At 65.4% G+C, this 26871-nt stretch overlaps 9 protein-coding genes across 9 annotated transcripts; 5 read left to right on the top strand and 4 right to left on the bottom strand.

The window, feature by feature from the left end:
* Positions 1-1768: 1768 nt before the first annotated feature.
* On the bottom strand, positions 1769-7822 carry EMIHUDRAFT_109218 (hypothetical protein; the record flags this gene model as incomplete). Its single annotated transcript, XM_005791173.1, has 14 exons — positions 1769-1936; positions 2039-2158; positions 2277-2908; positions 2962-3301; positions 3494-3604; positions 3746-3887; positions 3983-4138; positions 4364-4497; positions 5019-5234; positions 5293-5407; positions 5481-5920; positions 6040-6072; positions 6766-6972; positions 7040-7822. 14 exons carry the CDS (start codon positions 7820-7822, stop codon positions 1769-1771), a joined length of 3597 nt encoding a protein of 1198 aa, XP_005791230.1.
* Positions 7823-7962: 140 nt separating this feature from the next.
* On the bottom strand, positions 7963-8875 carry EMIHUDRAFT_361610 (hypothetical protein). The gene has a single exon (XM_005791174.1). The coding sequence runs from the start codon at positions 8844-8846 to the stop codon at positions 8544-8546; it is 303 nt and encodes a 100-aa protein (XP_005791231.1). The 5' UTR covers positions 8847-8875; the 3' UTR covers positions 7963-8543.
* Positions 8876-9055: 180 nt separating this feature from the next.
* EMIHUDRAFT_224232 (hypothetical protein) lies at positions 9056-9910 on the top strand (the record flags this gene model as incomplete). The annotated part of the gene is made up of 1 exon (XM_005791175.1): positions 9056-9910. The coding sequence occupies one exon, from the start codon at positions 9056-9058 to the stop codon at positions 9908-9910; it is 855 nt and encodes a 284-aa protein (XP_005791232.1).
* A 472-nt stretch (positions 9911-10382) lies between these two features.
* EMIHUDRAFT_109220 (hypothetical protein) lies at positions 10383-13158 on the bottom strand (the record flags this gene model as incomplete). Its single annotated transcript, XM_005791176.1, has 6 exons — positions 10383-10535; positions 10638-10851; positions 11680-11914; positions 12056-12160; positions 12231-12371; positions 12465-13158. 6 exons carry the CDS (start codon positions 13156-13158, stop codon positions 10383-10385), a joined length of 1542 nt encoding a protein of 513 aa, XP_005791233.1.
* A 461-nt stretch (positions 13159-13619) lies between these two features.
* EMIHUDRAFT_224235 (hypothetical protein) lies at positions 13620-14043 on the top strand (the record flags this gene model as incomplete). The annotated part of the gene is made up of 2 exons (XM_005791177.1): positions 13620-13895; positions 13966-14043. 2 exons carry the CDS (start codon positions 13620-13622, stop codon positions 14041-14043), a joined length of 354 nt encoding a protein of 117 aa, XP_005791234.1.
* Positions 14044-15572: 1529 nt separating this feature from the next.
* Positions 15573-15949, top strand: EMIHUDRAFT_224237 (hypothetical protein; the record flags this gene model as incomplete). Its single annotated transcript, XM_005791178.1, has 2 exons — positions 15573-15624; positions 15702-15949. The coding sequence occupies 2 exons, from the start codon at positions 15573-15575 to the stop codon at positions 15947-15949; spliced, it is 300 nt and encodes a 99-aa protein (XP_005791235.1).
* A 492-nt stretch (positions 15950-16441) lies between these two features.
* On the top strand, positions 16442-18988 carry EMIHUDRAFT_70135 (hypothetical protein; the record flags this gene model as incomplete). Its single annotated transcript, XM_005791179.1, has 2 exons — positions 16442-16948; positions 18023-18988. The coding sequence occupies 2 exons, from the start codon at positions 16442-16444 to the stop codon at positions 18986-18988; spliced, it is 1473 nt and encodes a 490-aa protein (XP_005791236.1).
* Positions 18989-20236: 1248 nt separating this feature from the next.
* Positions 20237-20838, bottom strand: EMIHUDRAFT_361611 (hypothetical protein). The gene has a single exon (XM_005791180.1). The coding sequence runs from the start codon at positions 20638-20640 to the stop codon at positions 20437-20439; it is 204 nt and encodes a 67-aa protein (XP_005791237.1). The 5' UTR covers positions 20641-20838; the 3' UTR covers positions 20237-20436.
* A 2887-nt stretch (positions 20839-23725) lies between these two features.
* On the top strand, positions 23726-25751 carry EMIHUDRAFT_361612 (hypothetical protein). Its single transcript, XM_005791181.1, has 3 exons — positions 23726-24835; positions 25148-25318; positions 25395-25751. The coding sequence occupies exons 1-3, from the start codon at positions 23732-23734 to the stop codon at positions 25509-25511; spliced, it is 1392 nt and encodes a 463-aa protein (XP_005791238.1). The 5' UTR covers positions 23726-23731; the 3' UTR covers positions 25512-25751.
* The last annotated feature ends 1120 nt before the right edge of the window (positions 25752-26871 follow it).

Consider the following 26871-nt stretch of genomic DNA (forward strand, 5'->3'; position numbering starts at 1 on the left):
AGCGCAGCGGTCAACCAAGCCCAGACCCAAGGCGCCACGCCGCTGTGCGCCGCGTGCTGGCAGGGCCACCTCGAGTGCGCCCGGCTGCTCCTCGAGGCCAGCGCGGCAGTCGACCAAGCCCGTGACGAGGGCTTCACGCCGCTGTACATCGCGTGCCAGAAGGGCCACCTCGAGATCGCCCGGCTGCTCCTCGAGGCTGGCGCGGCGATCAACCAAGCTGCGCGCGACGGCGTCACGCCACTGCTCGTCGCGTGCTGGCAGGGCCACCTCGAGTGCGCCCAGCTGCTTCTCGAGGCTGGCGCGGCGATCGACCAAGCTGACGCTGAAGGCTACACGCCGCTGTTCGTTGCGTGCCAGCATGGCCACCTTGAGTGCGTCCGGCTGATGATCGCCGCCGGCGCCGCGGTGAACCAAGCAGATTCTGAAGGCTTCACGCCGCTGTACATCGCGTGCCAGAAGGGGCACCTTGAGGTCGCCAAGCTGCTTCTCGAGGGAAGCGCGGCGGTCAACCAAGCCGAGGAGGACGGCGCCACGCCGCTGTGCATGGCGTGCGAGAAGGGCCACGTCGACATCGTCCGGCTGCTTCTCGAGGCCGGCGCGGCGATGGACCAAGCCAAGGAGGATGGCGGCACGCCGCTGTCCTTGGTATGCGAGACCGGCCACCTCGAGGTCGCCAAGCTCCTCTCCTCCTACGGCGCCTCCCGCGCCGCTACGCCCTTCGGCACGCCTGAGGAGGTTGCGAACCGCCGCGGCCACGCCGACCTCGCCGCCTGGCTGGTCGCCAGCCGCGGCTGGACGCCGCTCGCGCACCTTGAGAGCCTCACCGCCGCCCGCGCTCTCTCCCTGCTGCGCAGCGGCGCAAGCTTGCACGAGGGCGAGCCGACGCCGCTGCAGCGCGCCGCGGGCGGCGAGGGCGAGGCGGCGGCGCTGGTTCGGCGGGCGGCGGCGCCGTGGTCGCCGGCAAGCCACTCGCTCTTCCCCCCGGCGGCGCGCACGCGGGCGGCGCTCCTCGTCGTCTCGCTCTACGAGATGCACGAGCGGCACCATCTCGACTCGGCAGGAAACACGAACGGCATCGCGGCACGCGACTTCAGCGCGTGCGTGCTGCGCTTCGCGATCACGCGCGAGACGAGGGGAACGTAGATACTATCGTTTGTTGCAACGCGAGTCTTGGGCGCGCGTTCCACGATGGTCGGCAAGATGTCCGCCCACGCTGCTCAAGTGATAGAGGGTGCCCATACTAGCGCAGGAGCTGCCACACTCGCCCGGACCGGCTCCTTCTGGGGCCGGTTCCGCAGCCCGCGAGAGCCGACAGCGGGGCCGTGCCGCGGGTGCCTACTGCCGAGTGCCACAAACACTGCGCCGTCCGGCCATCACCTACAGGCTGTCTTGTGTGATGGTTGGGATGTCCAAAGGCCACCATTGATGCCACACGTCGTCATCTGCAGTTGCGTTGGCACTCAGCCATCCTCTCGGGTGTTGGCGCAGCGAGGCCGAGTTTACAGCATCTCGCCCTCTCTCGCTGAGGGCCCGCGTTGCACCCCCTTTTACCACGAGGGACTCCATGGAGATTCCACAGTAAACGACAAATCTACACAACCTCAAATAGCACACCTCCAGCGTACACGCAGACGAGCCAGCCCCCAAGCGCCGAATCGCAAGCAACCACGGTGTTCTAAGCCCTCTCTATTGAGTGCACGGCCACGTAACTAACAATATGCGGCCGTGCGGCCGCCGCGAGCTCGACGTAACACTTCCCTTCAGAAGCTCAGAAGGAGCCTCTCACTGCCATCACATCGCCAGCCTCGTTGCTGCTGGCCATCCGTGCGTACTTGTCGCCGCACGCCATGCGGATGCGCTCGCTAGTCGCCGGCGCGAAGAGCGTGAGGGGTGCCGTGGAGGGGCCTGCCACGTGGTCTGCGCGCGCGGCGGCGACCTACAGGGAAGTTCCGAGAAGGTTCAGGGAAGGTTCTGGGGAGGCTCATCCTTTGCTCGAGCAGGCGGCGGCGGCCGCGTTGCGGATCGCGAGGAAGGTGACCGCGCCGAGGAAGAAGGGGGGCTCGCCCACCGCCTTGGACGAGTGGACGGCGACCTTGTTGTCGACGCCCGACATGAGGCGCACGTGCAGCTCGCGCGGCGTATCGTTGAAGCTCGGCAGCTTGTACGTGCCGGGCCCGCGCGAGTGGAGCCCGCCTATGATGTATGGGTTGATGGTTAAACAAGAATGTCTTGCACGTGCCGGGCCCGCGAAGGTGGAGCCCGCCGCGAGGCTGCACCCACCCGTGCGTGTCGTCGCCCCAGAGGAGCTCCTCGGTGGTCGTCCAGCCCATGCCCTGGGTGAAGCCGCCCTCGACCTGCCCGATGTCGAGCGCGGGGTTGATGGACGAGCCGACGTCGACGAGCAGGTCGGCGCGCCGCACCTCGTGGTCGCCGGTGAGCACGTCGATCTCAACCTCGACGCAGCCGACGCCCTGCGTGAAGTAGTTGTGGCAGAGGCCCCGCGCCGCCTGGTCGGGCGTGCCGTCCGGCTTGACGCCGGGCGGCGCCCGAAAGTCGAAGCCGCACCGGCGCTCGTCCAGCGCGAAGTAGCCGTGTGCGCTCAGGTCGATGCGCGAGAAGTACGCGGCGGTGGCGAGCTCGGCGAGGCTGGCCTTGGCGCCAACCGCCTCGCGGAGCGGCTTGAGGCGCCGCAGGATCTGCCGGCACGCGTCGAGGGTCGCCATGCCGTACAGGTCCGTCGAGAGCGAGCCGGCGCTGGTGATGGAGTTCGCCACCTTGTCCGTCGCCGTGTCGGCGACGTGGCACGCCGAGAGCGGTATTCCGAAGGCGCGCGCCGCCACCTGGCACACCTTTGTGTGCAGGCCCTGCCCCATCTCGCAGCCGCCGTGCGAGATGAGCACCGTGCCGTCTGTGTAGACGTGCACGAGCGCGCCGCCTATGCATAGTACAGCATGATACGACATCTCGCAAACACAAACTTCAAGCGCACGAGCGCGCCGCCCTGGTTCATGAAGCGCGCGTAGAAGTTGATGCCATACTTCGTCGGCACGAACGCGAGGCCTCGCTTCCTCCACCGATTCTGCGCGTTGAAGCCCGCCACCGCAGCCGCGCGAGCGTCGACGTCCGCGTCCTTACGGAGCGTCGCCATCGCGCGCGGCACCCGCCACTCGTCCTCTGCGAGCGTCTGGCCGAACGGCATCTCGTCGCCCGCCGCGTACAAGTTAGCAGCGCGCAGGCGGTCTGCGCTGACGCCCATCGCGCTCGCGAGGTGCTCGAGGATGTGCTCGCAAACCAGCATAGCCTGTGGCGAACGCGTCACACTTCTATCAGACGGGGGCTGAGTCAGCTTCCGGGCGCGACGGATGTGTCCGTGAAGGCGGCTGCACGGGCAGTCGTGCAGCAGCGGAAGAAGGTCCTCGCCCTGGGACAAGCGAGCCTGTGGCGAGCCGAAGCCGCGGAATGCCGTGTTGGACGGCATGTGTGTCCGGCACACCACGCCCCTCGCGCGATAGCTGGGCCAGAGGTAGCAGTTGTCGAGGTGCGTGAGAGAGCGGTCCATCACCGCCGAGGAGACGTCTAGCGACGCGCCGCCATTGCTGTAGAACTAGAGGGTTGTTGGGCGGGGGTTGCAAGGGGGGAAGGAGTGGTGAGAGGAGAGGGAGTGGAGATGGGGAGGGGGTGGTGAGGAGGAGGAGTTGGAGAGGGGCGAGGGAAGGGGGCGTGCGCAGCGGGCGCAGTAGCACACCTGCACGTCGAGCGCGGCAAGCTTCGGCTCCCCCGTCTCCGGGTCGACGCGTGCTGCCGCCTTGTACGTGGCCAGGTACGGGTGGCGGCCGCCGCTGGCGAGCATGTCGAGGTCGCGGCGCAGCGAGAGGCGGACGGGCCGCCTGCTCCGAGATGTGGCCGAGATGATGGCCGAGAATAGCCGAGGTTTGGCATGGGGCGGGCGGGCCGCCTCATCAGGTGGGCGGCCAACGCGCACGCGCAGTGCGCAAAGGCGACCCGCGTCTCCTTGCCGCCAAAGCCGCCGCCCAGCCGCTTCACCTTGGCGACGACCTTGTTGAGCGGCAGACCACACGCCTTGGCGACGCTCTTCTGCAGGTTCTCGAGCGCCTGCGCCGAAGCCAGAACGCGCAACCTTTCGTGGAATCTCGGGGTGATCTCGGGTGATCTCGGGTGATCTCGCGTGATCTCGCGTGATCTTGGGTGGTCTCGGGAGATCTCAGGAGATCTCGCGCGCCTGCGTCGAGGCCAGGATGTGCAGCCCTCCCTCCTCCGTCGGGGTGCACAAGGAGCAGTGCCCCTCGAGGTAGAAATGCTCCTGACACAGTAAACTAATGACTTGCCTTAGATCAGTCAATACTGCCCCTCGAGGTAGAGGTGCTCCTGCCCGCCAATCTTGAAGTCGCCCTCCACGACCGTCAGCCCTCCCGCGAGCAGCGCTTGGCCGACGGGCACGCCGTGCTCGAGCTCGTGCCGCGAGTCGAAGAAGCCCTCCTACGGCCGAGAGGCAGCCGAGGTGGCACCTGCGCGCATCGCGCGGCCGAGACGAGGGGGGGGCCCTCCTCGTCAAAGAAGGGCCCTCCTCGTCAAAGAAGGAGGAGTGTCTAGGAAGTGTCTAGGGAGTGTCTAGCCGCCCTCCTCGTCAAAGAAGGAGTTCGCGGCGATCGCGTCCTCGATCGTGTAGCACGGAGTCACCCCGGCAGCAGGCGGGCCATACGCCACGCGGACGAGGTCGCTGGCGAGGCGCGCCTTATGTGCGCCAATTACCCATCACCATCAAGAACAATCAACATGATTACTGATAGGCCGCTGGCGAGGCGCGCCTCCTCGCAAGAGCGCGCGACGACGACCGCGATCACCTGGCCGACGTGGTCTGTCGAGCCCTCCGCGAACAGGAGCTCGTCCTGCTTGATCGGCCCCATCGCGTTGCTGCCCGCCGCAGGCACGTCGGCCGCCGTCAGAATCCGGACGACACCGGCCGATGCGGCGGCCTACTGACGACGAAAGTGCTGAACCCTCGTACTGTTTGAGTAATGAATATGTAACAGGCGGGCGGCCTCGGCCGTGTCGACGGACTCGATCGTCGCGGGCGCCTGCTGCGCGGTCACGAGAGCCGCGTGCAGCCCCCCCGGCGGCAGCGGCGCGTCGTCGGTGTACTCGGCCGAGCCGCTGGTGTGCCTCGCGCCCGCCAGGTGCGGAAGCGACTGCCCAACCACCCGGACGCCGCCCGCCTATTGCATACTCATCAATCACTCCTCGCGTTCATTAGGTGATACTCGTAGCAACCACCCGGACGCCGCCCGCCTTGGCCGCCTCCGTCTCGACCGGCGCGGTGATGCACGACGTCGCGACGTCCGGCGAGGCCACGTCCGCCTCGAGCCCGGGGTAGCTGGCGTGCGGGTACCTATTATGTATTTAGTCACGAGCTGCCGGCTTCTCATTCCTCAATAGCCAAAGGTAGCTGGCGTGAGGTGTACCGCTGCGAGCCGCTCACCGACGGCTTTGGCTCGAGCAGCCAGGAGCGAGCTGCCGACCTCTCCGCCGCGTCGACCACCGGCGGCGCCGGAGCATCGCCTGCAGAGCGGTACTCCGGGGCGCCAAGCGCGATGGAGGTGGCGACGAAAGTCTTGAAGACGGCCGATGCGGCGAGCGCGGTCCGGTACTCTGGCTGCCCGCCCGGCGCAGACGCGCCGACGCGCAGCTCGTCGACGACAGCCGCGCACGCCTCCTCGACGCTCTGCGCATCCCACGGCCGGCCAACCAGCGCCGCCGCCGCCTTGCGCGCCACCACCACGGTCGGCGCGAGGCCGCCGAACGCGAAGCACGTGTCCACCACCATGTACACGCCGCCGGCCGGCTGCAGGCGGACGCGCAGCCCGGCGGTCACGATGGAGATGTCGTCCTCGCGGCGCCGCGCCTGCTGGCAGGGCCGCGGATGAACTGGAGCCCCTCCACGGCCAATCAGCGAATTGGTTGAGCATGCGCCTGCTTGAAGGGCCGGATGAACTCGAGCCCCTCGGCGCGCGGCACGTGCACCGAGAGCAGCATCTCGTCCTCGCGCAAGTCGACCTAATCAGTGGGTGAACTCATCAAGGAGTGAGATGTGTGAAGCGTCCGCCTCGCCCAAGTCGACCTTCCGGTAGCCGAGGAGGAAGGCCGAGAGCGGCACGGCGCGCTTGCCGCGGGCGGAGGAGACGAGGGTGACGGAGGCGCCGCAAGCCACTAGCAGCGGGACCATGTCCGAGATGGGAGACGCGGTGACGAGGTTGCCTAATCGATAGCGACAACAATTTCACAACAGTGCTACGTTCAATTAGTCAGAGACGGGCGACGCGGCGACGAGGGTGCCGCCGAGGCACGCGACGTTGCGGATCTGCGTCGATGCGAACCAGCGGAGCATGCAGGCGATGGCGCGTGCCGCCTCGCCCGCGCAGCCGGGCAGCGCCTCGCCGCGGCGGGCGCAGAGAGCCTGCGGGACGTGTCGTGGACGTGTCGTGGACGTGTCGTGGACGTGTCGTGGACGTGTCGTGGACGTGTCACTGTGCGACGCCGAGCGGCGCGGACAGGTCTTGCGTGGGGCAGCAAGCCTCGACGGCGGTCAGGCTCGCGCACGCCCCGAGTGTGAGAGCGCCCTCCGCCTAGCCGCGAGACGGCCGAGGTTCGGCCGAGGTTCGGCCGAGGTTCGGCCGAGATATCGCCGAGATGAGATGTAGCCCGAGATACAGCGCCCTCCGCCTCGGCGACAGCGTACAGCTCGGCGACCAGGCGCGGCGAGAGGAGGGTCGCGCACTGCCGGCTCTTGTACCGCGCCTCGATGCCCAGCTCCGTGTTGCCGGCGACGACCCTGCTCTGCGGGTGTGCCGCCTTGAGCGCGAGCAGCTCGTCCAAAGAGGCCGGCCGCCACCAGGTGGCGCGCGGGGAGGCGATCCAGAGCGGCGACGGCGCGGCCGACAGCTCACTCGGCATCGCCTGAGCATTCACATTCAGACTTACTGACTAAGTCGTGGGGCGCGATCAGGAGCGCAGTAGGCATCACCGGCTCGCTTGCTGCCGCGCGCGAGTCGCAGTACCGCTCGGAGGAGTAGACGGCCAGCTTGTCGGCGGTGGCCGTCACCACGTCCCCGTCCACCAGAAGGCGGCCGCTGGGGTCGGCAGGATGTTCGCAGCCATTGCCATTGGCGCAGCCGTTGCCTCCGCCGCAGCCGTTGCCGCCGCCGCCGCCGCTGCCGTCGCCGCTGCCACTGGCGCAGCAAGGCCCGCCGCCACCGCACGGCGCGTCGGCGCAAAGGGACTTGGCGGCGTCGAGGATCGGACGATACCCAGTGCAGCGGCAGAGGTTGCCATCAAGGTGATCCGCAACTTCTTCCATGGCGAGTTTCGGCGACGCTCGCAACGCAGAGTAGAGAGACATGACAATCCCCGGCGTGCAAAAGCCGCACTGGCTGCCGTGCATCTTGGCCAGGCGCTCCTGCACCGGGTGCAGATCTCCGTCCTCCGAGCCGCCGATCCCCTCGACGGTCGTGATTGCCGTCCAGTCTGCTGAGCAGAGAGGCATCAGGCACGCGTTGACCGACTCGTGCTTCAGGTGGCCCGTGGCCGGATCGCACGCGGACACCATCACCGTGCATGCGCCGCAGCCACCCTCGCCGCAGCCCATCTTGGTGCCTGACAACCCGACGGAGCGGAGATACTCGAGCAACGTCATGGTCGGGTCGGCGTCTGGGACCTCGTGCCGTGCGCCATTGACATAGAAGATGAGCGACGTGCGGTAGTTCGTCCCGAACGGGACTTTGTCCTCGTAAGCGAGCGAATGCGGCATGCTCAGCAGACTTCCGCGATGGTGCGTGAATGCGACGGCGCGTGAGCTTGGCTCAGCTTGCAGCGATGGCCTGCTCGATGGCCTGCTCGCTCGCGTGTACCCGGGTACCCCCCAGATCGAAGAAGGAGAAATCCAAACGGGCTGTTTTGCATCTCGCAAAACAGGCTACGCGTCCCCTTCATAGCGCATGACGGCTCAGACAGATGCCTAAGCAGGCTGCAGGGTTCGCAAGGGAAGAAGCATCATCATGCTGGGACACATGCTCAGGAAACACTCGGTGCTGGTGCTCCCTGCCATGGGCATGGCTTATAGTAAGATACAGCTGACCCGAAAAAGGGTTGACTAGAGCTCTACATGCACATCCGCGCACCGACGCGCAGCTGCAGGCAGCACTGCCCAGCACCTAATCTAACTAATCGTCTTTCACGCCAAAGTATGCGAGCGACTCCTTGCCAAAGAGCAGCGACGGGAGGAGTGCGAGGTGCCCGAGAAAGATGAAGCTCGGAACGAGGATGAAGGTGGATTTCGTGAGGCCCAGCCATGGGACGGCCGCGTAGGGGACTGAGGAGGAGAGCCATGCCGCCTCGAGGTGATCCGTGCCGCTCAGGACCCACCACGCGCAGAACAGACCCCAAGTCTTGGGCGTGGGCTTAGTCTTGACGAGGTTCACGACCGGGAGGCAAGTGGCGCCCACGAAGATGTCGATCGCGAAGCCAAGCAGTCAGTCCGCCGGAGGGACCGTGAGTATCAGCGGCTTCCCCACGATGTACGCTCCAATGGCCAAGCTGCCAAGAACCGCACGAATGCTCTGCGCGGCGGCAAAGTTGATTATGACCTTCATCACGCCCTCTGGATCCGAGGCACCGCCTCCGCGAAGGCGAAGGTTGGGTGCGTGCACCGGCTCGGCCGTCGGCTTCTCGACGATCGGCTTCGGCCCGTGTAGGTAAGTGTACAGTGCGCCCGCGGCGGCGGCTCCAGCGACAAAGGCTCCAGCGACGGCAAGCGACTTGGTGAGAACCTCCATGGAAGGCGAGTGGTGGCTGTGACGGCTCGGCTCCGACTCTTGCACTGGGGGGGCGCTTTCTTTTTCGTGCTTTTCCTCGTGGCAACATTGCGAGCGTAACAAAAAATGCGTTTTTCTTGCAAAAAAAGAACTTCGCGGCGCTCGGGTGTGCGTCGGAGGTCTGCAGCACACTCGCTGCCTTTCGCCTTGGCCAGCGCAGCGCCATTGTCATGGCAAGCACCTCCTCTCTGCCGCTCGCGTCTGCGTCTATCGCGGCTGCGCTCCTCGTCTACCTCCTTCTCAGCCGCAGCAGGCGGGCTCCCATCGCTCCCATCGTCCTGCCGCCCAAGGAGGCGGCCAACGGTGTGCTGCGAGACTTTGTGGTGGAGCGGGTTCTGAGGCGGAGAGGTGCGCTGCACATCTTCGAGACGCTGCCGCCCAAGCACACCGCGCTCGTCATCATCGACATGCAGCACACCTTTCTCGACGCGGGAGCCGCGGTCGAGGTGCCTCTCGCCCGCGGCACCGTCGGCAACATCAACGCCTTGGCCCGTGCGGTGAGGGAACGCGGCGGCCGCGTCATCTGGATCGCGCACGCCAACACGGTGCTCGGCGCCGGCGACAACGACTGGGCAGCCTTCCGGTGCCACTTTGTGTCCGGCGTCCACCGGAAGCGGTACGTCGAGTCGCTGTCTCCGGGCGCTCGAGGCCAGCGGATCTGGTCGGAGCTGATGGTGGACAAGGCCGACATCGTCCTGCAGAAGAACCGCTACTCTGCCCTGATTGGCGGCTCGTCCCAGCTGGAGCGCGTCCTGCGCTCGGCCGACCTGACGACGGTGCTGCTCGCCGGCTGCAAAACAGACGTGTGCGTCGAGTCAACGGGGCGGGACGCCATGATGCTGGACTTTGGCGCGGTGATTGTCGAGGACTGCTGCGCGGCGCTGACGCACGAGGAGCATCGCGACGCGTGCGAGACGTTCGTCCAGCAGTTTGGCGACGTCATGTCGTCGGCGGAGGTGGTCGCCGCCCTCGACCGCGGCGCAGCCGACTGCTCAGTGACCCGGCCGAGGTCGGCAATCGCGTAGAGCCTCGCGCTCTTCAGCTGGTATCCGAGGGTTGGGCCAGGTGTGAAAACAAGACGTGGACGTATAAATAATGAAGAGGAGGGGCACTTCGGAGAAAAATGGGCCATGGGCGACGCAAAGAAGAAGATGCACAGACCTTGAAGCTTGATTTTATTTTTTCGCGACACATATGTCAGCCCCGCCGACGCCGAACAAAAACGCCGCCCCATACTTTACACCGTGTCCGTGTTGGTGCGACCCGAGCGACCCGAGGAGAAGCGCAAGCCTAAGCCTCCTCCGTCCGACGACAAGGACGAGTCGGACGTCTCGCGTCTCGGAGGAACAGTCCGACGCCTTGGAGGACGACGACGAGGAAGACGACGACGACGAGGAGGAGGAAGGAATGACATTGTACTCAAACAGATACGCTCAGGACGAGCGATGCGTGGGCCGGCGGAGATGTCACCGCACGCGGCTGGCGCTCAGTCGTCCCTTACCTTACCTTCTTGGCCGTGATGTCGCGGCCCTGCGCGTCAAAGGTCCTCCTCCCAGCGGGGTCGCCAAACTGCCACGCGCTCGCGCGGCCCTCGAAGAAGCCCGAGAAGAGGTCGCACTCGATCACGCCCTTCTTCTCGCCGGCGAGGTCCTGCCAGGGGGCTGATGGCTTCAAAGCGGCGGTTAGCGGTGGTGGTGAGGGCGGGGGGAGGCGGAGGGGGTGGGGCGGGGAGGGGGGCATGAGGGAGGGCACCCATAGCAGAGATGCCGTCGTGCGGCCAAAGAGACCCCAGCGGGCGGGCGCCCCGGGCGGTAGCTCTGGCGTGGGGGCGGAGGGGTCGGCGGAGAGGGCGTCGACGGCGTCGACGACCGACCAGTGGCAGCGGTAGCGGCCTGTCGCGAGGTCGGGCAGCAGCGGGAACGACGAGATGCGCAGCGAGAGCAGGTCGCCTCTATCGAGCCCGCACCTCGCCGCGAGGGTGCGCAGAAGCCCGGGCGACCCAAAGTCGATCTCGGTCACGGTCTGGAGGCGGCGTAAAGGGGCGGATGAGCCAAAATGAGCCGAGATGAGCTAAGATGAGCCGAGATGAGGCGAGATGATCTGAGATGAGCCGAGATGAGGCGAGATGATCCAAGATGATCCGAAGTGGACTGAGGCAAGCCGATACGAGGTGAGCCGAGGTGAGCCGAGCTGGGCCGAGGATCGTCACCTGGTTGCAGAACTGCGGCAGACCTATCAGGACATGCTCGCGGGCAGCACCCTCCTCCCGCGGCAGCACATAGGTTTGGAGCAGCCAGCCGAGGCACTTGGTGTTGCCGCGAGCGCGTGCGAGCGTCCCAAGGCCACCGAGGAGACCGTCCGCGCCGAAGTCTACTCACAGCGACGCGTGAGACGGAACGTGCGCGCACACGCGGCAGCGCTGGCGACGGCCAAATGCTTGGCGGTGTGGACGGCGGGCGGCCGTGAGGGTTGATAGCGGTATTGGCCGGGGACCCGCTGCACCGACGGTCCCCGCCGATGGCATCGGGCCCCGCCGATGGCAACGAAGCCCAGTTCAGCGGGTTGACGACGGCATCGGGGACCCGCAGCGCAGGGTCCGCCGGTGCGAAGAGCGCGAAGGCGCCGGGGACCCGGTTCAACTTGGCGAGCGCGGAGGCCTGTTGTCAACGCTAAGGTTATTGACGATGAGTCACTACTCATTCATAGTAGGAGCTTGGCAGGCGCGGAGGCCTTGGCGGCGAAGATGTGTGTCGCGTGGTTGCCAGAGTAGTTTCGGATGGCGAGCAGGTACGACCTGATGGAGGAAGGAATGAGCGACTCAGTTAGTGGCCGCTGGAGGTCGAGCAACGGCGCGAGCAGGTAGGACATCGAGTCCGGGCGCAGGTTGCCGAGCACGGGCGCGAAGTACTGCGACGCGAGGAGGAAAGCGGCGAGGGGCGGCGGAGGCGCCGCCAGGAAGGCGCGAGGCGCGCAGGAGTGGAGGCCGAACAAGTACCACTCGAGAAAGATGTTTGCCGCGTTCCACTCGCCTGCGAGCGAGCAAGCGGCACACACCTTTCCTTCGTCCACCCAGAAAGCGCCGGTGTCCAGTGTCCGAGGCAGACTCTTCGTCGTCAAACGCCGTTGATCCCTGCCCGAGAGAATCTACCTCAAAACTACTGGCGCCTCACCGATCCCTCCCAGCGGGTTGGCGAGGATGATGAAGGCGTGCATGCCGCCCACGAGCAGCACGCCGAGCCGCGCCGCTACTCCGCCCGCGAGCCACAGGAGAGGACCTGGGGTCAGGGATAGGTTAGGGTCGGGGTCGGCGTAGGGCTAGGGTGAGCCAGCCATAGGAGAAAGGACCGGCCAGCTCGGCGATCACGCCCGCGAGCGCGAGCAGCATGGACGCCCCCGACGGCGCCGCGTCGCCCGCCCGGGCGTCCTTGAAGGCGAGTGCGCGCACGGCCTCCGGGAAGCACGGCGCCATCCCAAACATGGTTGGCACTGCCGCAAGGGGTGGGGCCGTCGAGAGGCGGGAGGCAGAGAGAGGCAGCAAAGCGGGGCGAGGCAGAGGGGGGGGGGGGGGGAGCGGCGCACCGACGTTAATCCACCATGGGCCCAGCTTGCACAGGCCCGAGAAGAAGATGTGCGCAAATTGAGTGGCTTGCATCGCAGCGAGCGTGCCGGCCGGCCCAGCAAACGCGGCACTGAGCAGGAGCGGGTAGAAGTGCTTGCCCTGCCCGCCGCACCACGCACTGTAGTCGCGCAGGCACAGGGCGGTGAACGCGCCTGCAAAGAGGCGCAGCGCCTGCGCATGGGCATGGCCGGTCGAGCCGATCGTCGCGACAGCGGTGAAGAGCGTGCTGATCAAGACAAGCGCGTCCAGTCGGCTGCGGCCGCTAGGAGGCGTCGACGGGTCTGCGAACGGTGACTGACGGAGCGTGCCCGGCGTGAGCCGAAACCACAGGGGCGTGAGGAGGGTATGTCCGTCGCCTAGCTGGCCGTCCGCGCCGCCAAAGCCGGATACTTCTGTCGCGACGAACCAAACGACGACCTTTGCGACCAGCTCTGGCCCGATGGCGGCGCCGAGCGTCAGCGTCCCGACGAGGGGAAGGCCAACCACAATCGCAAACCTGGTTGCGTGGTACTTGACCGGCGTGGTGCGGAGGCAGCTGGCGGCCGCCAGGCTCGCCATCCGCTCGCCGATGGAGTCGATCGCGCTGTCGTCGATGGAGTCGTCCGCCGATGTGGTTGCGCTTCCTCCGACGTTGCCGGTGGCGTAAGACGCCATTGCGATCAAGAATTCGAACTCCGGAGTGAGAAACAAATCCTCTCTCTCTCCAGCTCGTCTCTCTCCACCGCTGTGTCCGGCTTGGGAGGGAGGGAACAGCGAGGGTCAGAAAAAAGACGGTCGGGCCTCAACGCAAGGCGGACATGGCATATCGCTCTCGGGCCCACAGACATCCCGCACACCCGCCGCACACCCGCCGCCCCCCGCGCGCGCCCCACCCCGGCCGGGAGAGAGGGGAGTGACAGTTTGGGATGGCAACAGAACGAGTATGTTGAGTCCTGGCTCAACAACGCAGATAAAGGACTTGGGTGGTCCGGCCCACAAGTCCGGCTCATGCGCCCCGATCGGACCTCGTTATTTTTTGTATGCGTGACACTGATAGCGTGAGAGACTCGGCGTTCCACCTTGCCGCCCTACGCCGAGCTGCCCCAAGCCGCTTATCAGAGTCGTTCGATCCGACCATGCTGGGTTTGGAGAGATCGCTCGGGGGCGTGGCCCTGGTTGTCTTTTTGGCGTCCGCGTACTCGCAGCATAGCGCGCACGAGCACCTCGTGGGCGCGCTGGACAGGCGCATCGCGCTGCTGGAAAAGCAGGCTGGTGACTTGAGGGCGCAAGAAGCAGGCGAAGTGGTGCTCCTCCGAGGAGTGCTGGAGAGGCTCACCATAGCGATCGAGACGGCGCAGGCACACGACGAGACGGCGCAGGCAGCACAAACCGAGACGGAAGACATGGCTCAAGTCCGCCATCTCCGACATCTCTTAGTGCTTTCGCAAGAACGCGCTTTTGATCTCAGCCGAGCCTTCGCAGCTGGATTTACTTTCGAGCAAGTCCTTTCGGCTGTTGACGAGACCAACTGTCCGCGACACCAATGCTTGCGACTCTTGAAGCAAGTGGGGTACACAGAGGTGTGCACTGAGAGCCCGTTCGGTTTCGGTCTCAGCGCGCAGCACATGATCGATGCCGGTTGTACAGAGGAGGATCTGGCCGTCATTTTCGTGCAGCTCAAAACTCGCGGCGCATCCTTCGATGACGCGATGTCCACGTTTTGTGCTACTACTACTACGCTGTGTCCACGCGCGGTGTCAGTACTGAGGATGGCCGGGTATTCATGTGCTGATGCCCATGCAGCTATCGATGGCCTCGATGACCAATGGAGCAAATTGAGCTGCCAAGAGCAAGAAATGAACGATGAAAGTCCACCGTGTGCCGAGCTTTCGCGTTCCTACGCCCAGACGCTCGAACGCGGGAGAAGTTTTTGTCTGGCATCCGAAATACCTGGGGTACTGCGAGATTTGCGGCAGCGGACGGGGCTGCACTGCGGTGACGCTGTGTTGGCCGGATACAGCCCGGCTGACATGACGCGTGCGGGCTATTCGATGCAAGAGATCGCACAAGAAATGATTTCGGCCAAGTTGAAAAACAGGCGAGCCGTTACGGAAAAGCATGCGCGACGCTGCCTCTTTGCGCCGCTCGCTCGCGGCGGCAGGAGACATGGCCGCCGATGCGGCTCGCACTCGCTCGGCGGGCCTCCGTCCCACAGCCGCCCGGGCGTGCCAGGGGTCGGCCTGGCGCTGCGCTGCTCGCACGCTGCACTGCACAAAGCTGCGACAACAAGGGGAGGCTCCTGAGCTTCAATGTTGAGCAGTGCAGCTGCGGGCGCTCGTGGGCGGCTGTGCAGTGGTGAGAGTGCCTGTTTGGAGGCGAGCTGGCGCTGCGCCAGGGTGCGCAGCATGCTCCCTTGCTCTGTCCTGAGGCATGCTGGTTGGCGCCCAACACAATGCCCTGGATGCATTGCTCCACGCCGTGCTGGCTGGTGCAGTGCTGCCAGTGCGCCGACTGGCGCGCAGGGTGCGCGTCGCCGCGCGTGGCACGGGAGGCGCGAGAGGCGCGGCTGTCGGTCAACCCCGCGGCGCATGGGCGCCGCGGAAGCTGCTCGACAGGCTGCGGGCATCGCTGCGGCAAAAAGCGCCCGCCCTCTGCTTTGCTTTCGCCCGCGTTTTACGACAACTTTCGGTTTATCATAGCCGCCGAACTTTACCTCGCTGTTTCTTTATAGGTACCTCGCAGCTGCGTATTCTTGTATTATCGTCGAGTAGTACAGGTACTGCGTGGGGGCAGTACGTATTCTCGTATCACTAGCTCCGAGTAGAGGGGGCGTCCTGCAGTTAAGGGGAAACCCGGTACGCGGGTCCAACCCTCGGAGAGTATTCTTTAGCTCCGAGTAGAGGGGGCGCTCCGCTGCTAGGGGAAACCTGGAGCGCGGACTAACCCTCGGAGAGTATTCTTTAGCTCCGAGTAGAGGGGGCGGTCTGCTGCTAGGGGAAACCCGGAGCGCGGAGCTAACCCTCGGAGACCCGTGTTACGGCCCTGCGAACGCGCACCCCCGGGGCTAGGGCTCTCTTGCCCGCAACCCGATGCCAATCATCCGGCCCGCTGGGTGCGCTTCTCAGCTCCCCGGCCCTGGATGTGAGGTTGCCGACTGCACTCCAAGTGCTCCAAGTTGAACGGCATCTTGGATTCTCAAGAACACAACCAACTCCTAGCCGAAACGATTCTTAAGCAGCTGAAGGCCGCCGGCATGACATGTAAGGAGGCTAGGCACGCGACGTTCCGTCCGAGGCAGTGCAAGGCCGCCGGCTACACCTACGAAGAAGCAAAGCAGGCCGGCTACGCCTATTTTGAACTCCACTGGAACCGAGGTGATGAGACGGAGAGTGTGCACCACAATGGTTGGGACATCGACGAGCCGTCACCTCAGCCGACGGGCACCCAGCGCGTTGTCCGCGAGTAAGCGCCGCGCGAAGGGCGAGGGTGTGTGCGGACGCGTTCAGCCGCCGGACCAGGAGCGACGGGAGAGTGGGACCACAGTTCACAAGCTAAAAAGAATTTAAACAAAAGAACTCTCTCTCACAGCACACAGGCTCGACACAGGTGCGAACTGGCGCGTGCTAGTACTATCACCGGCACACAAGCTAAAAAGAAAGAAAGAAAAGAACCCCAGGGAGGGATGGGAGAACGGCACGCCGCCACCACACAGGGATTTTAAGGAGAGGGGTGTGGTGCGCTAGCCGTCGCCCACCCTTGGGCGTCCGCCTCTTCCTATCTCACTTCGCAGTCTCTCTCCGATTCTCGCTGCAACCTTCGTGCCACCTCGCGGTCTCCCCCTTCTCGTCGTGCTCTCCCTTGTCGCATCTTCCTCTGTCGCGTCGCTCTCCTCTGCCTCGTTCTGCGCCGCCGCCGCGGCCTGCCGTTCCCTCGAGGGCGCGATTTCTTTGTTTCCACGATGGTGACGTCTGCGCCGCCGCCAAGCAACGCCGCCAGCTCCGAGACTTTGGACGTGGGCGGCTGGCAGGTCGTCGTCACCGACGGGCACGCGGTCCTGCCCAAAGGCATGACGCACTTGCCAGACGGGACGTTTCAGCTCCGCACCTCTCTCGTCTCGGTCGCCTTTCCGCGCAGCCTCGCCTCCATCGGCGACGGCGCCTTCTACCGCTGCACCTCGCTCGTCTCCATTGACCTCCCCGCCAGCCTCACCTCCATCCGCCCCCATGCTTTCCGCGGCTGCTCCTCCCTCGCCCACGTCACCTTCCCCGCCGGCCTCACCTCCATCGGCGACAACGCCTACAATGGTTGCACCTCTCTCGCCTCCGTCACCTTCCCTGTCGGTCTCACCTCCATCGGAGTCTACGCCTTCTGCGGCTGCCCCTCCCTGACCCGCGTCACCGTGCCAACCACCCTCACCTCCATCGGCCACGGCGCCTTCCGCGACTGCCCGCTCACCCGCGTCACCGTGCCAGACACCGCAACCGTCGGCTACGCCGCCTTTCCGCCCGCCACCACCGTTCTCCGCCTCCCTCCCAAGAGGATGCGCGACCTGCAGCGCTGGTACGAGGCGGTGGCCGGGGCTCTGGCCTACAAGCGCTGCCGCCCCGGCCTTGTCCTCTGGCTGGAGCGAGCCAACATCAGGCTCGGCTCTTACGGCCCGGACGGCGCGGCGCGCAAGCGCGACCGCGAGGAGTTCGAGGGCGACTTTGCGCCGCTTGTAGAGTGACAGGCGTGATTGAAAACGCCGGCGCTGCGGCTGGAGCTCCTCCTCCTGTTAGTCCTGAGGAGGAGCGTGTGTACGAGAGGACCGGAGAATCTTTCGAGTACTTTTGGAGACATATGCGAGAAAAAGGGAAAAAAGTTATGGGTGGGTCGAGGACAGACGCGTCCCGACCTTTTTCGCGCGAGAATTCTTTTGCTTGTAAAATTCTTTTCCCTGTGTTAGTGCCAGTGCGCGCCAGTCCCGTGCCCGGTGTAAAGAAAGAAAGAAACGAGACACCCCAAGGGAGGGATGGGAGAACGGCACGCCGCCACCACACAGGGATTTTAAGGAGAGGGGTGTGGTGCGCTAGCCGTCGCCCACCCTTGGGCGTCCGCCTCTTCCTATCTCTCTTCGTCGCAGTCTCTCTCCGATTCTCGCTGCAACCTTCGTGCCAAAGAAAGAAAGAAAGAAAACAGACAACCCCAGGGAGGGATGGGAGGACGGCACGCCGCCACCACACAGGGATTTTAAGGAGAGGGGTGTGATGCGCTAGCCGTCGCCCACCCTAGGGAGTCTGCCTCTTCCTATCTCTTTTCGCAGTCTCTCGCCGCTTCTCGCTTCGTGCCACCTCGCGGGCGTCCTAAAATTCTTTTCCCGGTGATAGTACTAGCACGCGCCAGTTCGCACCTGTGTCGAGCCTGTCTGCTGTGAGAGAGAGTTCTTTTGTTTAAATTCTTTTCCCAGGATGGGATGCCCGCCTCGACTCCTTCAGCGCCGCCGCCGAGCGACGCCGCGCCGCCGCCCGGCTCCGAGACTCTTGATGTGGGCGGCTGGCAGGTCGTCGTCGCCGACGGGCACGCGGTGCTGCCCGAAGGCATGACGCACCTGCCGGACCTGGCGTTCTTCGAACGCGCCACTCTCGTCTCGGTCGCCTTTCCGCGCAGCCTCGTCTTCATCGGCGACCGGGCCTTCGACCGCTGCACCTCGCTCGCCTCCATCGACCTCCCCGCCAGCCTCACCTCCATCGGCAAGCACGCCTTCGACCGCTGCTGCTCGCTGGTCTCCATTGACCTCCCCGCCGGTCTCACCTCCATCAGCAGAGGCGCCTTCTTCGGCTGCTCCGCCCTCGCCTCCGTCACCTCCCCCGCCGGCCTCACCTCCATCGGCAGCTGCGCCTTCTACGGCTGCTCCGCCCTCGCCAACGTCACCTTCCCTGCCGGCCTCGTCTCCATCGGCGACTACGCCTTCGACGGCTGCTCCGCCCTCGCCAACGTCACCTTCCCTGCCGGCCTCACCTCCATCGGCAGCAGCGCCTTCCTCCATTGCTCCTCCCTCACCAGCGTCACCCTCCCCGCCGGCCTCACCTCCATCGGCAGCTGCGCCTTCTACGGCTGCTCCGCCCTCGCCAACGTCACCTTCCCTGCCGGCCTCACCTCCATCGGCGAGCAAGCCTTCTACCGCTGCTTGTCTCTCACATCCGTCACCTTCCCCGCCGGCCTCACCTCGATCGGCAGCAGCGCCTTCAACGCCTGCTCCTCCCTCTCCTCCGTCACCGTGCCAACCACCGCCACGATCGGCTTCGGCGCCTTCCCACTCGCCACCACCGTCCTCCGCCTCCCGCCCGCAACGATGCGCTGGTACGAGGCGGTGGACGGGGCTCTGGCCTACAAGCGCTGCCGCCCCCTTCTCTACGGCTGGCTAGAGCGGGCCCAGACCAGCCTCGGCTCTTACGGCCCGGACGGCGCGGCGCGCCAGCGCGACCTCGAGGAGTTCGAGGGCGATTTTGGGCCGCTTGTAGAGTGACAGGCGTGATTGAAACCGCCGGCGCTGCGGCTGGAGCTCCTCCTCCTGTCAGTCCTGAGGAGGAGCGTGTGTACGAGACCCGCCAGCTGCTGCTCCCTTCAGCCAGACGGCGCCTCCGCTCTGCTCCTCGCGTGCGAGAAGGAATGCCCCGAGTGCGTCAGGCTGCTGCTCGAGGCCAATGCGGCGGTCGACCAAGCCAACACCAGAGGCGTCACACCGCTGTACATCACGTGCCACCGAGGCCACCTCGGGATTGCCCGGCTGCTGCGCGACGCCGGCGCAGCGGTCGGCCAAGTCATGGATGGCGGCTTCACGCCGCTGCTCGTGGCATGCCTGCAGGGGCGCGTCGAGTGCGCCCAGCTGCTCCTCGAGTCCAATGCGGCGGTCAACCAAGCGAAGAACGACGGCATCACGCCGCTGTACCTCGCGTGCCAGAAGGGCCACCTCGACATCGTCCGGCTGCTTCTCGAGGCTGGCGCAGCGGTCGGCCAAGCCATGAACAACAACGGCGCCACGCCGCTGGTCATCGCGTGCCACTTCGGCCACCTCGAAGTCGTCAAGCTCCTCTCCTCCTACGGCGCCTCCCGCGCCGCTACGCCCTTCGGCACGCCCGAGGAGGTTGCGAACCGCCGCGGCCACGCCGACCTCGCCGCTTGGCTGATCGCTAGCCGCAGCTGGACGCCGCTCGCGCACTTTGAGACCCTCACCGCCGCCCGCGCGCTCTCCCTGCTGCGCAGCGGCGCAAGCTTGCACGAGGGCGAGCCGACGCCGCTGCAGCGCGCCGCGAGCGGCGAGGGCGAGGCGGCGGCGCTGATCCTGCGGGCGGCGGCGCCGTGGTCGCCGGCAAGCCACTCGCTCTTTCCCGCGGCGGCCCGCGCGCGGGCGGCGCTCCTCGTCCTGCTCCGCCGGCGCTGGCATTGTCGCCACCGGCACGTGGGACGAGCCGAGCAACTGCGTCCAGCTGTGGGCGGTGGCGCTGCAGCCGGAGGACGTGGAGATGGATGACGACGCCGCCGCCGCCGCCTCCGAGGCGCCAGCAGCCCGCCTGCTCGCGACGGCGCACCACGCCGCCTCCGTCCTCGGCCTCACCGCCGCCGGCTCCCTCTCGTGCGTCCGACACCGCCGCCGCTGCGCGCGCGCCCGCGGTCGACGGTCGTCCTCAACACGTGAGAGCCAATCCACGTGCGGACGACCCCGCCATAATAACAGTGTTAGAAACGGTGCAAACGGTGCAAACGGTACATCAGTAGAACAGGTTTCATGTAGTTAGTACAAGAAATCAGGCGTGAGGGAGTTGAGAGTTGTAGAGAGATGGAATACCGCACCCTCACCGGCTCGACCGACTACTTGACGGCTCGACTGCTTCTCCTCAGGGGAGAGACCGCGAGAAATAGGGACGCCGTTGGCGCGCTCGCCTTCGCAGCGCGCCGCAGCGAGAGCTCTAACACTCACTCCAGAGTGAAGATGCCGAAATCCTCGTACGGTGGCGGGTCGGGCCAGTCAACTGGCTCCGCCTCGCATGGCACCCATGCTTCGCCTCTGCCCCACGCCAGCAGCTCGTTGTCGCGGGCGATTTGCTCGGCCTCTTCCTTCTTCAACAGAGCCTCGAGGAGGCGCAAGAGTCGGGCGTCATCGCCTGTCTCGGCCAGCATCTCGTGCACTGACGTCGGGCTAAGCAGCGACCTGGGAGCCTTGATGGTACCCGATCGGCGGCGCCGTAAGGGGACAACCATCGGGCCCATGGACCGCTCGTCGCTGTTAGATGGTGAGCCAAGCGGGCGCGGGGGCGGCATGGCTGACCCGTCGCCGACACACCGAGACGCTGGGAGAACGCGAGGGCCTCGAGGAGGTCGAGGAGGGGATACGTCGGATGCATCTCGGCGATCTTTTAGCTTACTGGGATCTCTCGGATCTCTCGTTGTATGTGTGTACTTTTAGCTTACTGGGAGAAAAGGGAGAGGGGGTTGTGTTCAAGGGCCCTACGCGCGGCGTGAGAGCTCGGAAGCGAGCTTTGCACGGCGATCGAGGATGGCACGGTTCACCCCCTTCACCGAAGCGATGGAGATGCGTTCCGCGTGGTGTGACACAAATGAGAGGCGGGAGTGGGGAGGGTACGCGGTGCGGTCAACGCCCGAGCGTTGAGCCTTGCGCGCAAGGCGGTCGATCTTTGCAACTGCAGGCGGCGAGAAGCCGCCGCCGAATGTCTCGTGGAGAAGCAGGTTGAACTTGTTTCGTTTGGTGAAGATTCCATCATGGTAGTGGCCACGCTGTGACTTGACGTAGCCTTGGCCGGTGGCGTGGTCGAACGCCCGTTGACCACAGAACCCGCGTTGCTTGCAGCCCATGTTTGCAAGGCGGGCTCTCTCTCGTTGTATGTAGATCTTACGTACATTCCCGGAGGAGGACTGCTGACGGGGTTTGCGATGAGAAGCGATCCGAACGTGGCATTCGGGTGATTAGATCACTACCGCCGAAAAACGCAACAAAAACAAAACAGCGGAAGCTCGGCCTTTGGCTCTCCGCGGCGCTTCCCACCCTTCGGGTCGCGCTCGAGCGGGGCATGCCAGTCGATTTCTTCGGCGACTACCTTTACAACAAGGCCCACCACCGGCGGCCCCACGACGGCGTCCTCGCCGCCTGGGCGGACGCGATGCGCGCCCCGGCCAACGCGCCGGTCGTGCACGGTGACAAGGAGAAACCAGAGCTCACCGGCAGTACAATGAGGGGTACAAGGTCGACCTCGCGGAACCCCACGCTGGCCCGGGGGGGTGCGATGAGGTGAATGAGATCAAGCTCTGGACGCCCCTCCTCAAGACCTCCTCGACGGGCGTTGGCAACGCCTCGAGTGAGAGACAGAGAACGAAACATCCGCAGCATCTAGCCGCCAGAAAGAAAGTTTCCCTCAAACGCCTCGGCTTCGTCCTTGGCGAAGTAGAACTCGAAGATGTCAATGTTGTCGCTCTCCATCACCCAATTCTGGTCCGGCGCCGTCGGATTGCCAGTCAGGTCGCAGGACGCGGCAAAATTGGTCTTAGTGGCCGCCTCGACCTCTGCAAAGATCTTCTTGCCTTCCTCCAGCTGAAGCAGATTGCATGCAAGCAGGTCCACCCGCCCGCCCGGGACGGTGGCATTCGCGAGGCACTGCATAAGCTCGCGGACGGGGTTTCCCTCCTCGCGAAGCTCTTCCGCGGTCGTGACGCGGACGCGCTCGCTGATCTCCCACTCAAAAGTGGACTTGTCGTAGCTGCCACCATCCTTCTTTGCTTCCGGGCCGTGGCACGCGAAGGCGATGCTTTTGAAGCCCATTCCTCCCGGGGAGGCCTCCTTCACCGCCCTGGCGAGCAGGGCCTTGAAACCCTCGAGGCTTTCGGCATTCTCGTCGCCGTCCTTCTCCCCGTAGTTGTACTGGTACCCGTGGCACTTGAGCATCTTTGAGAAGTCAGCAATGTCTGGAGTGTTTGAGGAATAGATCACGAGGCGGTGCGACACGGGGACAACGTAGGGTAAGCCTCTCTCGTTGACGACCATGTTGCACAGTCTGCCATTGATCTGAACTGGGACGACGCTACCGAGCTCCAATTTAAGGACCGGCTCCAGGTCGCCGCCGCCGCGCTTGCGCCACTCTGCCAGGTTCTCCTCGTCCACGCCGAGATCGGTGGCGGAGGGGAGGGCGGCGGTCGGCTGCGTTGGCGCGACGGTATCGGCGGGCGTCGGGGCGTCGCGTTCGGCGGTGGGAGGGCCGGGCAGCTCCTTCTCGGTCGAGGGCTCGACGCGGCTGGAGAAGCAGCCCATCGTGAGAGGCGACCGTTACAAAATCGTGAGAACGGCGATGGTTCTTGTGCCAAAACAACCTGACGTGAACCGGGGGGAGGGACGTGAACCGGGGGGAGGGGCGGCGGCGAGCATCGGCGACGGGCATGTGCGCCTCGTTGGCGACTTGAAACTTACGAGCTCGCATGCGTGCAAGGGTGGAGACCGGCTCGGCTGGAAGGGGGCTTTTGTCGCCTTCGGCAACGAACGCCAAGCGGGAGCTGCTCGACTTAGTGATAGGGCATGCTGCATGCATGGCCACGGCCAGAGGGGGGGGGAGGGGGAGGCGGAGGATGCAGAGGCGGAGAAGGCGGCGGCGGAAGAGGAGGAGGAAGAGGAGAGTGAGGGGGAGGCGGAGGCGGAGGCACCTGTGACGGCCCACTACAAGAAGGGCGACTACCGGTTCGCGCGGGAGATAAAGACCTGCGTTTGCTTGACTTTGAGACGTTCGGCGGCTTCGGGACAGGCGGCGAACACGCGAGCGCGGCCGATCGCGTAGAAGCCCCTCAGATGAGTGGTCAGATGAATAGTGAGCGAGGGATCCGGAGGGGAGCACAAATAGGAGGCCCAGCCTTGCCCTCGTGCCGCCGAGAGTGTTGGCCGCGAGAGTGTTGGTACCGTAGTGCAAGTTGTTCATCAGGCGAAGGTCCACGCGCGCAGTCCAGACCAAAGCGAACAGTTGTTTGGTATTGCTAAAAATCTCTCTCTCTCCAAAGCGACTCATTTCTCAAATCCGCATACCAGCTCTTCATGGGCTTGTCTGCCACCCGGCCCCGCCACCGCTTCTTACGATATCCGCTGCGGCTCTTGGTGAAGAAGAGATTGTTGAGCGCGGCGAAGCGCGGTGTAAAGTCAAGGAACAACGCCGCGACATAAATAAGAAAAACGCGGCGGCGTCTCGCGTCGGCGAAAGGAAGAGTAGGGAGTATCTTGATGCCCAAAAAGCAGCCCCTCGGCCCGTCGCCGCGGTCCGTCTACCGCCGCGCACGCGCGCTGCACGCCGCTTGGGACATCGCCCACGGTCTCGGCGTGTGCGCGGTCTCGCTCTACCTCCTTGCGCGGCAGCGCGACCCCGCCCTCGTCGGCGGCGGGTGCGAGCCGCTGCAGTGCCGCGTCGGCGCCGTCTGGCGCGCGGCGTCCGCCGACCCGCTCGAGGCGGCCTGCGCCTGCTTCACCAACTTTTTCTTCGTCTCGATGTGCGGCAACTCGCCCGCCGCGTGGGCGGCGGCGCTCTGGTTCGCGAGCGTGGACGAGGCGGCGTGGGGCGCGTTTGCGGCGGGGGTGACGGCGCGCTGGGGCGACCTGTACGACGGCGGCGCCGGCTACGCGTACGGCGTCTGCACCTTCCTCTTCTTCCTTGTGCCGTACCTCCTCCACGGCGCCCTCCTCCTCCCTCTCGAGCTCTGGAGCCCGGCCGTCGCCGCGGGGACTCCGTACAAGCTCCAGCCGCAGAGGAGGGTCGAGGTTGGCCGCATCCCGCGCGTGGTGGCCGTGTCTGTGCTCGAGCTGTGCTTGGTCGGGCTGCCCTATGTGCTCGCCCTCGCCCACCTCTCCGTCGCATCGCGCGGCGAGCGCGGCGTGAGGCTGGAGGGGGCCCTTCCCAGCTACGCGGAGCGCGCGTGGATGCTGCTCGCTCATCTGTTGGTCAACGAGGTGCTCTTCTTCTACGCCCACTGGGCGCTGCACCAGGGCCCCCTCTACCGCCGCATCCACAAGATCCACCACGAGTTCACCGCGCCGTTTGCACTAGCCGCCGTGCACGCCCACCCGCTCGAGCTCCTCACGGCGGACTTAGTCCCCTTCACCGCCGGCTTCGTCCTCTTCCGGCCTCACATCTTCTTTGTCTTTTTGTGGATCGTCGGCGCTGCCCTCGGCACCCAGACGCACCACTCGGGCTACCGCCTCCCCTGGATCGCAGCCTTCGACGAGCAGCCAGACTTCCACGACTTTCACCACCAGCGCTTCAGCTGCTGCTACGGCAACATCGGCTGGCTCGACTCGCTGCACGGCACATCGAGGCCGTACCGCGAGGCTCAGGCGCGCGGGAGATATGGGGAGATATGGGGAGATGTGTGGGGAGATATGGGGAGACATGACTACCGCGAGGCTCGGGCTCGCGGCATCTCCCCCCAACCTCCCGCCTTATCGCCTCCCGATCTCCTCCCAATCTCCCGCCGATATCTCCTCTCGATCACCCCCGATCTCATTCCGATCTCCCCCCAATCTCCCTCCGCGAGATAGCACGCGAAAGCATGCCGCGAAAGGCGGACCAACGCTGCTGACGAACCCCACAGCACGGATCCTCGCCTCCCCCCCCCCCCCCAACACCCCCCCCCCCCTCTCTCCCAGGCGGCGGCCGAAGCGAGGCGAGACAAGGCGCAGGACCGGTGGGAGGAGGAGCGGGAAGAGCGGGAGGAGCGGGAGGAGCGGGAGGCGAGGCGGGGGCAGCGGTGCCGTGCGTCCGCCACCAAGGCCGCCGAGGCGGAGGTGGAGGAGGAGGGGGAGGAGGAGGCGGGGGCGGCACACGCCTCTCCACCGTCGGACCGCGTGTGCGCGAGCCACGGCGCCTCTTCACACTAAAACCCGCTGTGAACAGGCGGCGGCGGGCGCCAAGCGGCGGGCCGCGGCGCGCGTCGCGCGGCCTCTCAACTGGCCGCTCTCCACGGCGCTCAGCACGGCGGTCGGGCTGCACTCGCCGCTCGAGCATGGCTGAGTTCTGGACTGGGCGGGTGGCTGTGTGTGGCCGGGTGCGCGCGGGCGCGCCGGCAGCTGCCGGCAGACCCAGACCGCAGACGGCGCAGCCGGGTCTGATCATGCGGGACGAAGTCTCCACGGTGTGCGGGTGCATTTTGTAGGATGTAGGAGTAGGTAGGTCTGGCTGACTGACTGATAGGTTCATAGGTCCCTGTCGCGCTATCTCTAGAGCGCAAGGGTCGAGAGAGGGGGCGAGTCTGCGAGAACATAAAGTACTGTTTTGTATTGGCTAGTTCCATTTCACTGAGAGAGAGACCCTCCCTCCCCACTCCCGCCTCTCATTTGTGTCACACCACGCGGAACGCATCTCCATCGCTTCGGTGAAGGGGGTGAACCGTGCCATCCTCGATCGCCGTGCAAAGCTCGCTTCCGAGCTCTCACGCCGCGCGTAGGGCCCTTAGGGGCCTAGAGAACACAACCCCCCCTCTCTTTTCTCCCAGTAAGCTAAAAGTACGTACGTTTCACTGTGGCACAGCTCGCGTTACAAAACCTTGATTTGACCATTTGCGCAAAAAGGTACATCGCGGTGCCTGGCATGTTGTGCGAGTATGTGGGCCAAAAGCGTCGAAAATGTCCCAAAAAGCGTGTCTCGAGTTTGTTGCAGCTCCGCAGCCTGCGCGCGCTGCCGGGACGCACCGCTTGCTGGATCTGTGCACTCCCTGGGACCCAGGGAGTGCACAGATCCAACAGGAGTGAGTAGGCTCGACGCCGTACTCGAGATGGAGCTGCAGAAAGTACGCCGCCGAACGTGCCACCGACGGCGTCCTGGCGGAGGTGGTGGAGTTTGAGACCTGAGGCTGCGGAGGTGACGCCTGAGGTACCGGGCCGTGCACGGCGACTCAGCCGGCGACCGCCACGGGCTCAGACGAGACTTGTCGACGCGTTCCGGCTCAGCTTCACCGTGGTCCTCGGGCGTCTGTCGACGTCAGGACCACCCATACAGCTCGCGGGTTTGAGGTCGCAAGGACCAAGATGGTGGCGTTTGGACATCCCAACCATCACATAAGACAGCCTGTAGGTGATGGCGGGACGGCGCAGTGTTTGTGGCACTCGGCAGTAGGCACCCGCGGCACAGCCCCGCGGTCGGCTCTCGCGGGCTGCGGAACCGGCCCCAGAAGGGGACGGTCCGGGCGAGTGTGGCAGCTCCTGCGCTAGTATGGGCACCCTCTATCACAACACTACTGATCCTGGCCATTAGAGCTGCCAGGGATAGCGTCAGGAGCTGGTAGGAGTCAAAACCCCTCATATTTGAGACATCGTGGCCCATATACTCGCACAACGAGCCGCCTTCCAGAGGCAGCTGCGAACCCCGCCGAGTG

The sequence above is a fragment of the Emiliania huxleyi genome (assembly GCF_000372725.1).
Source record: "Emiliania huxleyi CCMP1516 unplaced genomic scaffold EMIHUscaffold_115, whole genome shotgun sequence".
Classification (NCBI taxonomy): domain Eukaryota; phylum Haptophyta; order Isochrysidales; family Noelaerhabdaceae; genus Emiliania; species Emiliania huxleyi.

Excerpts from the sequence above, each read along its gene's own strand:
- EMIHUDRAFT_361610 (XM_005791174.1), bottom strand. The coding sequence starts at position 8,846 with ATGGAGGTTCTCACCAAGTCGCTTGCCGTCGCTGGAGCCTTTGTCGCT.
- EMIHUDRAFT_361612 (XM_005791181.1), top strand. The coding sequence starts at position 23,732 with ATGCCCAAAAAGCAGCCCCTCGGCCCGTCGCCGCGGTCCGTCTACCGC. Across the intron at positions 24,836-25,147 it reads GGCCGTACCGCGAGGCTCAG|GCGGCGGCCGAAGCGAGGCG; the intron begins GCGCGCGGGAGA and ends CCTCTCTCCCAG. Across the intron at positions 25,319-25,394 it reads GGGAGGAGGAGGCGGGGGCG|GCGGCGGCGGGCGCCAAGCG; the intron begins GCACACGCCTCT and ends CGCTGTGAACAG.
- EMIHUDRAFT_361611 (XM_005791180.1), bottom strand. The coding sequence starts at position 20,640 with ATGCTGGCCGAGACAGGCGATGACGCCCGACTCTTGCGCCTCCTCGAG.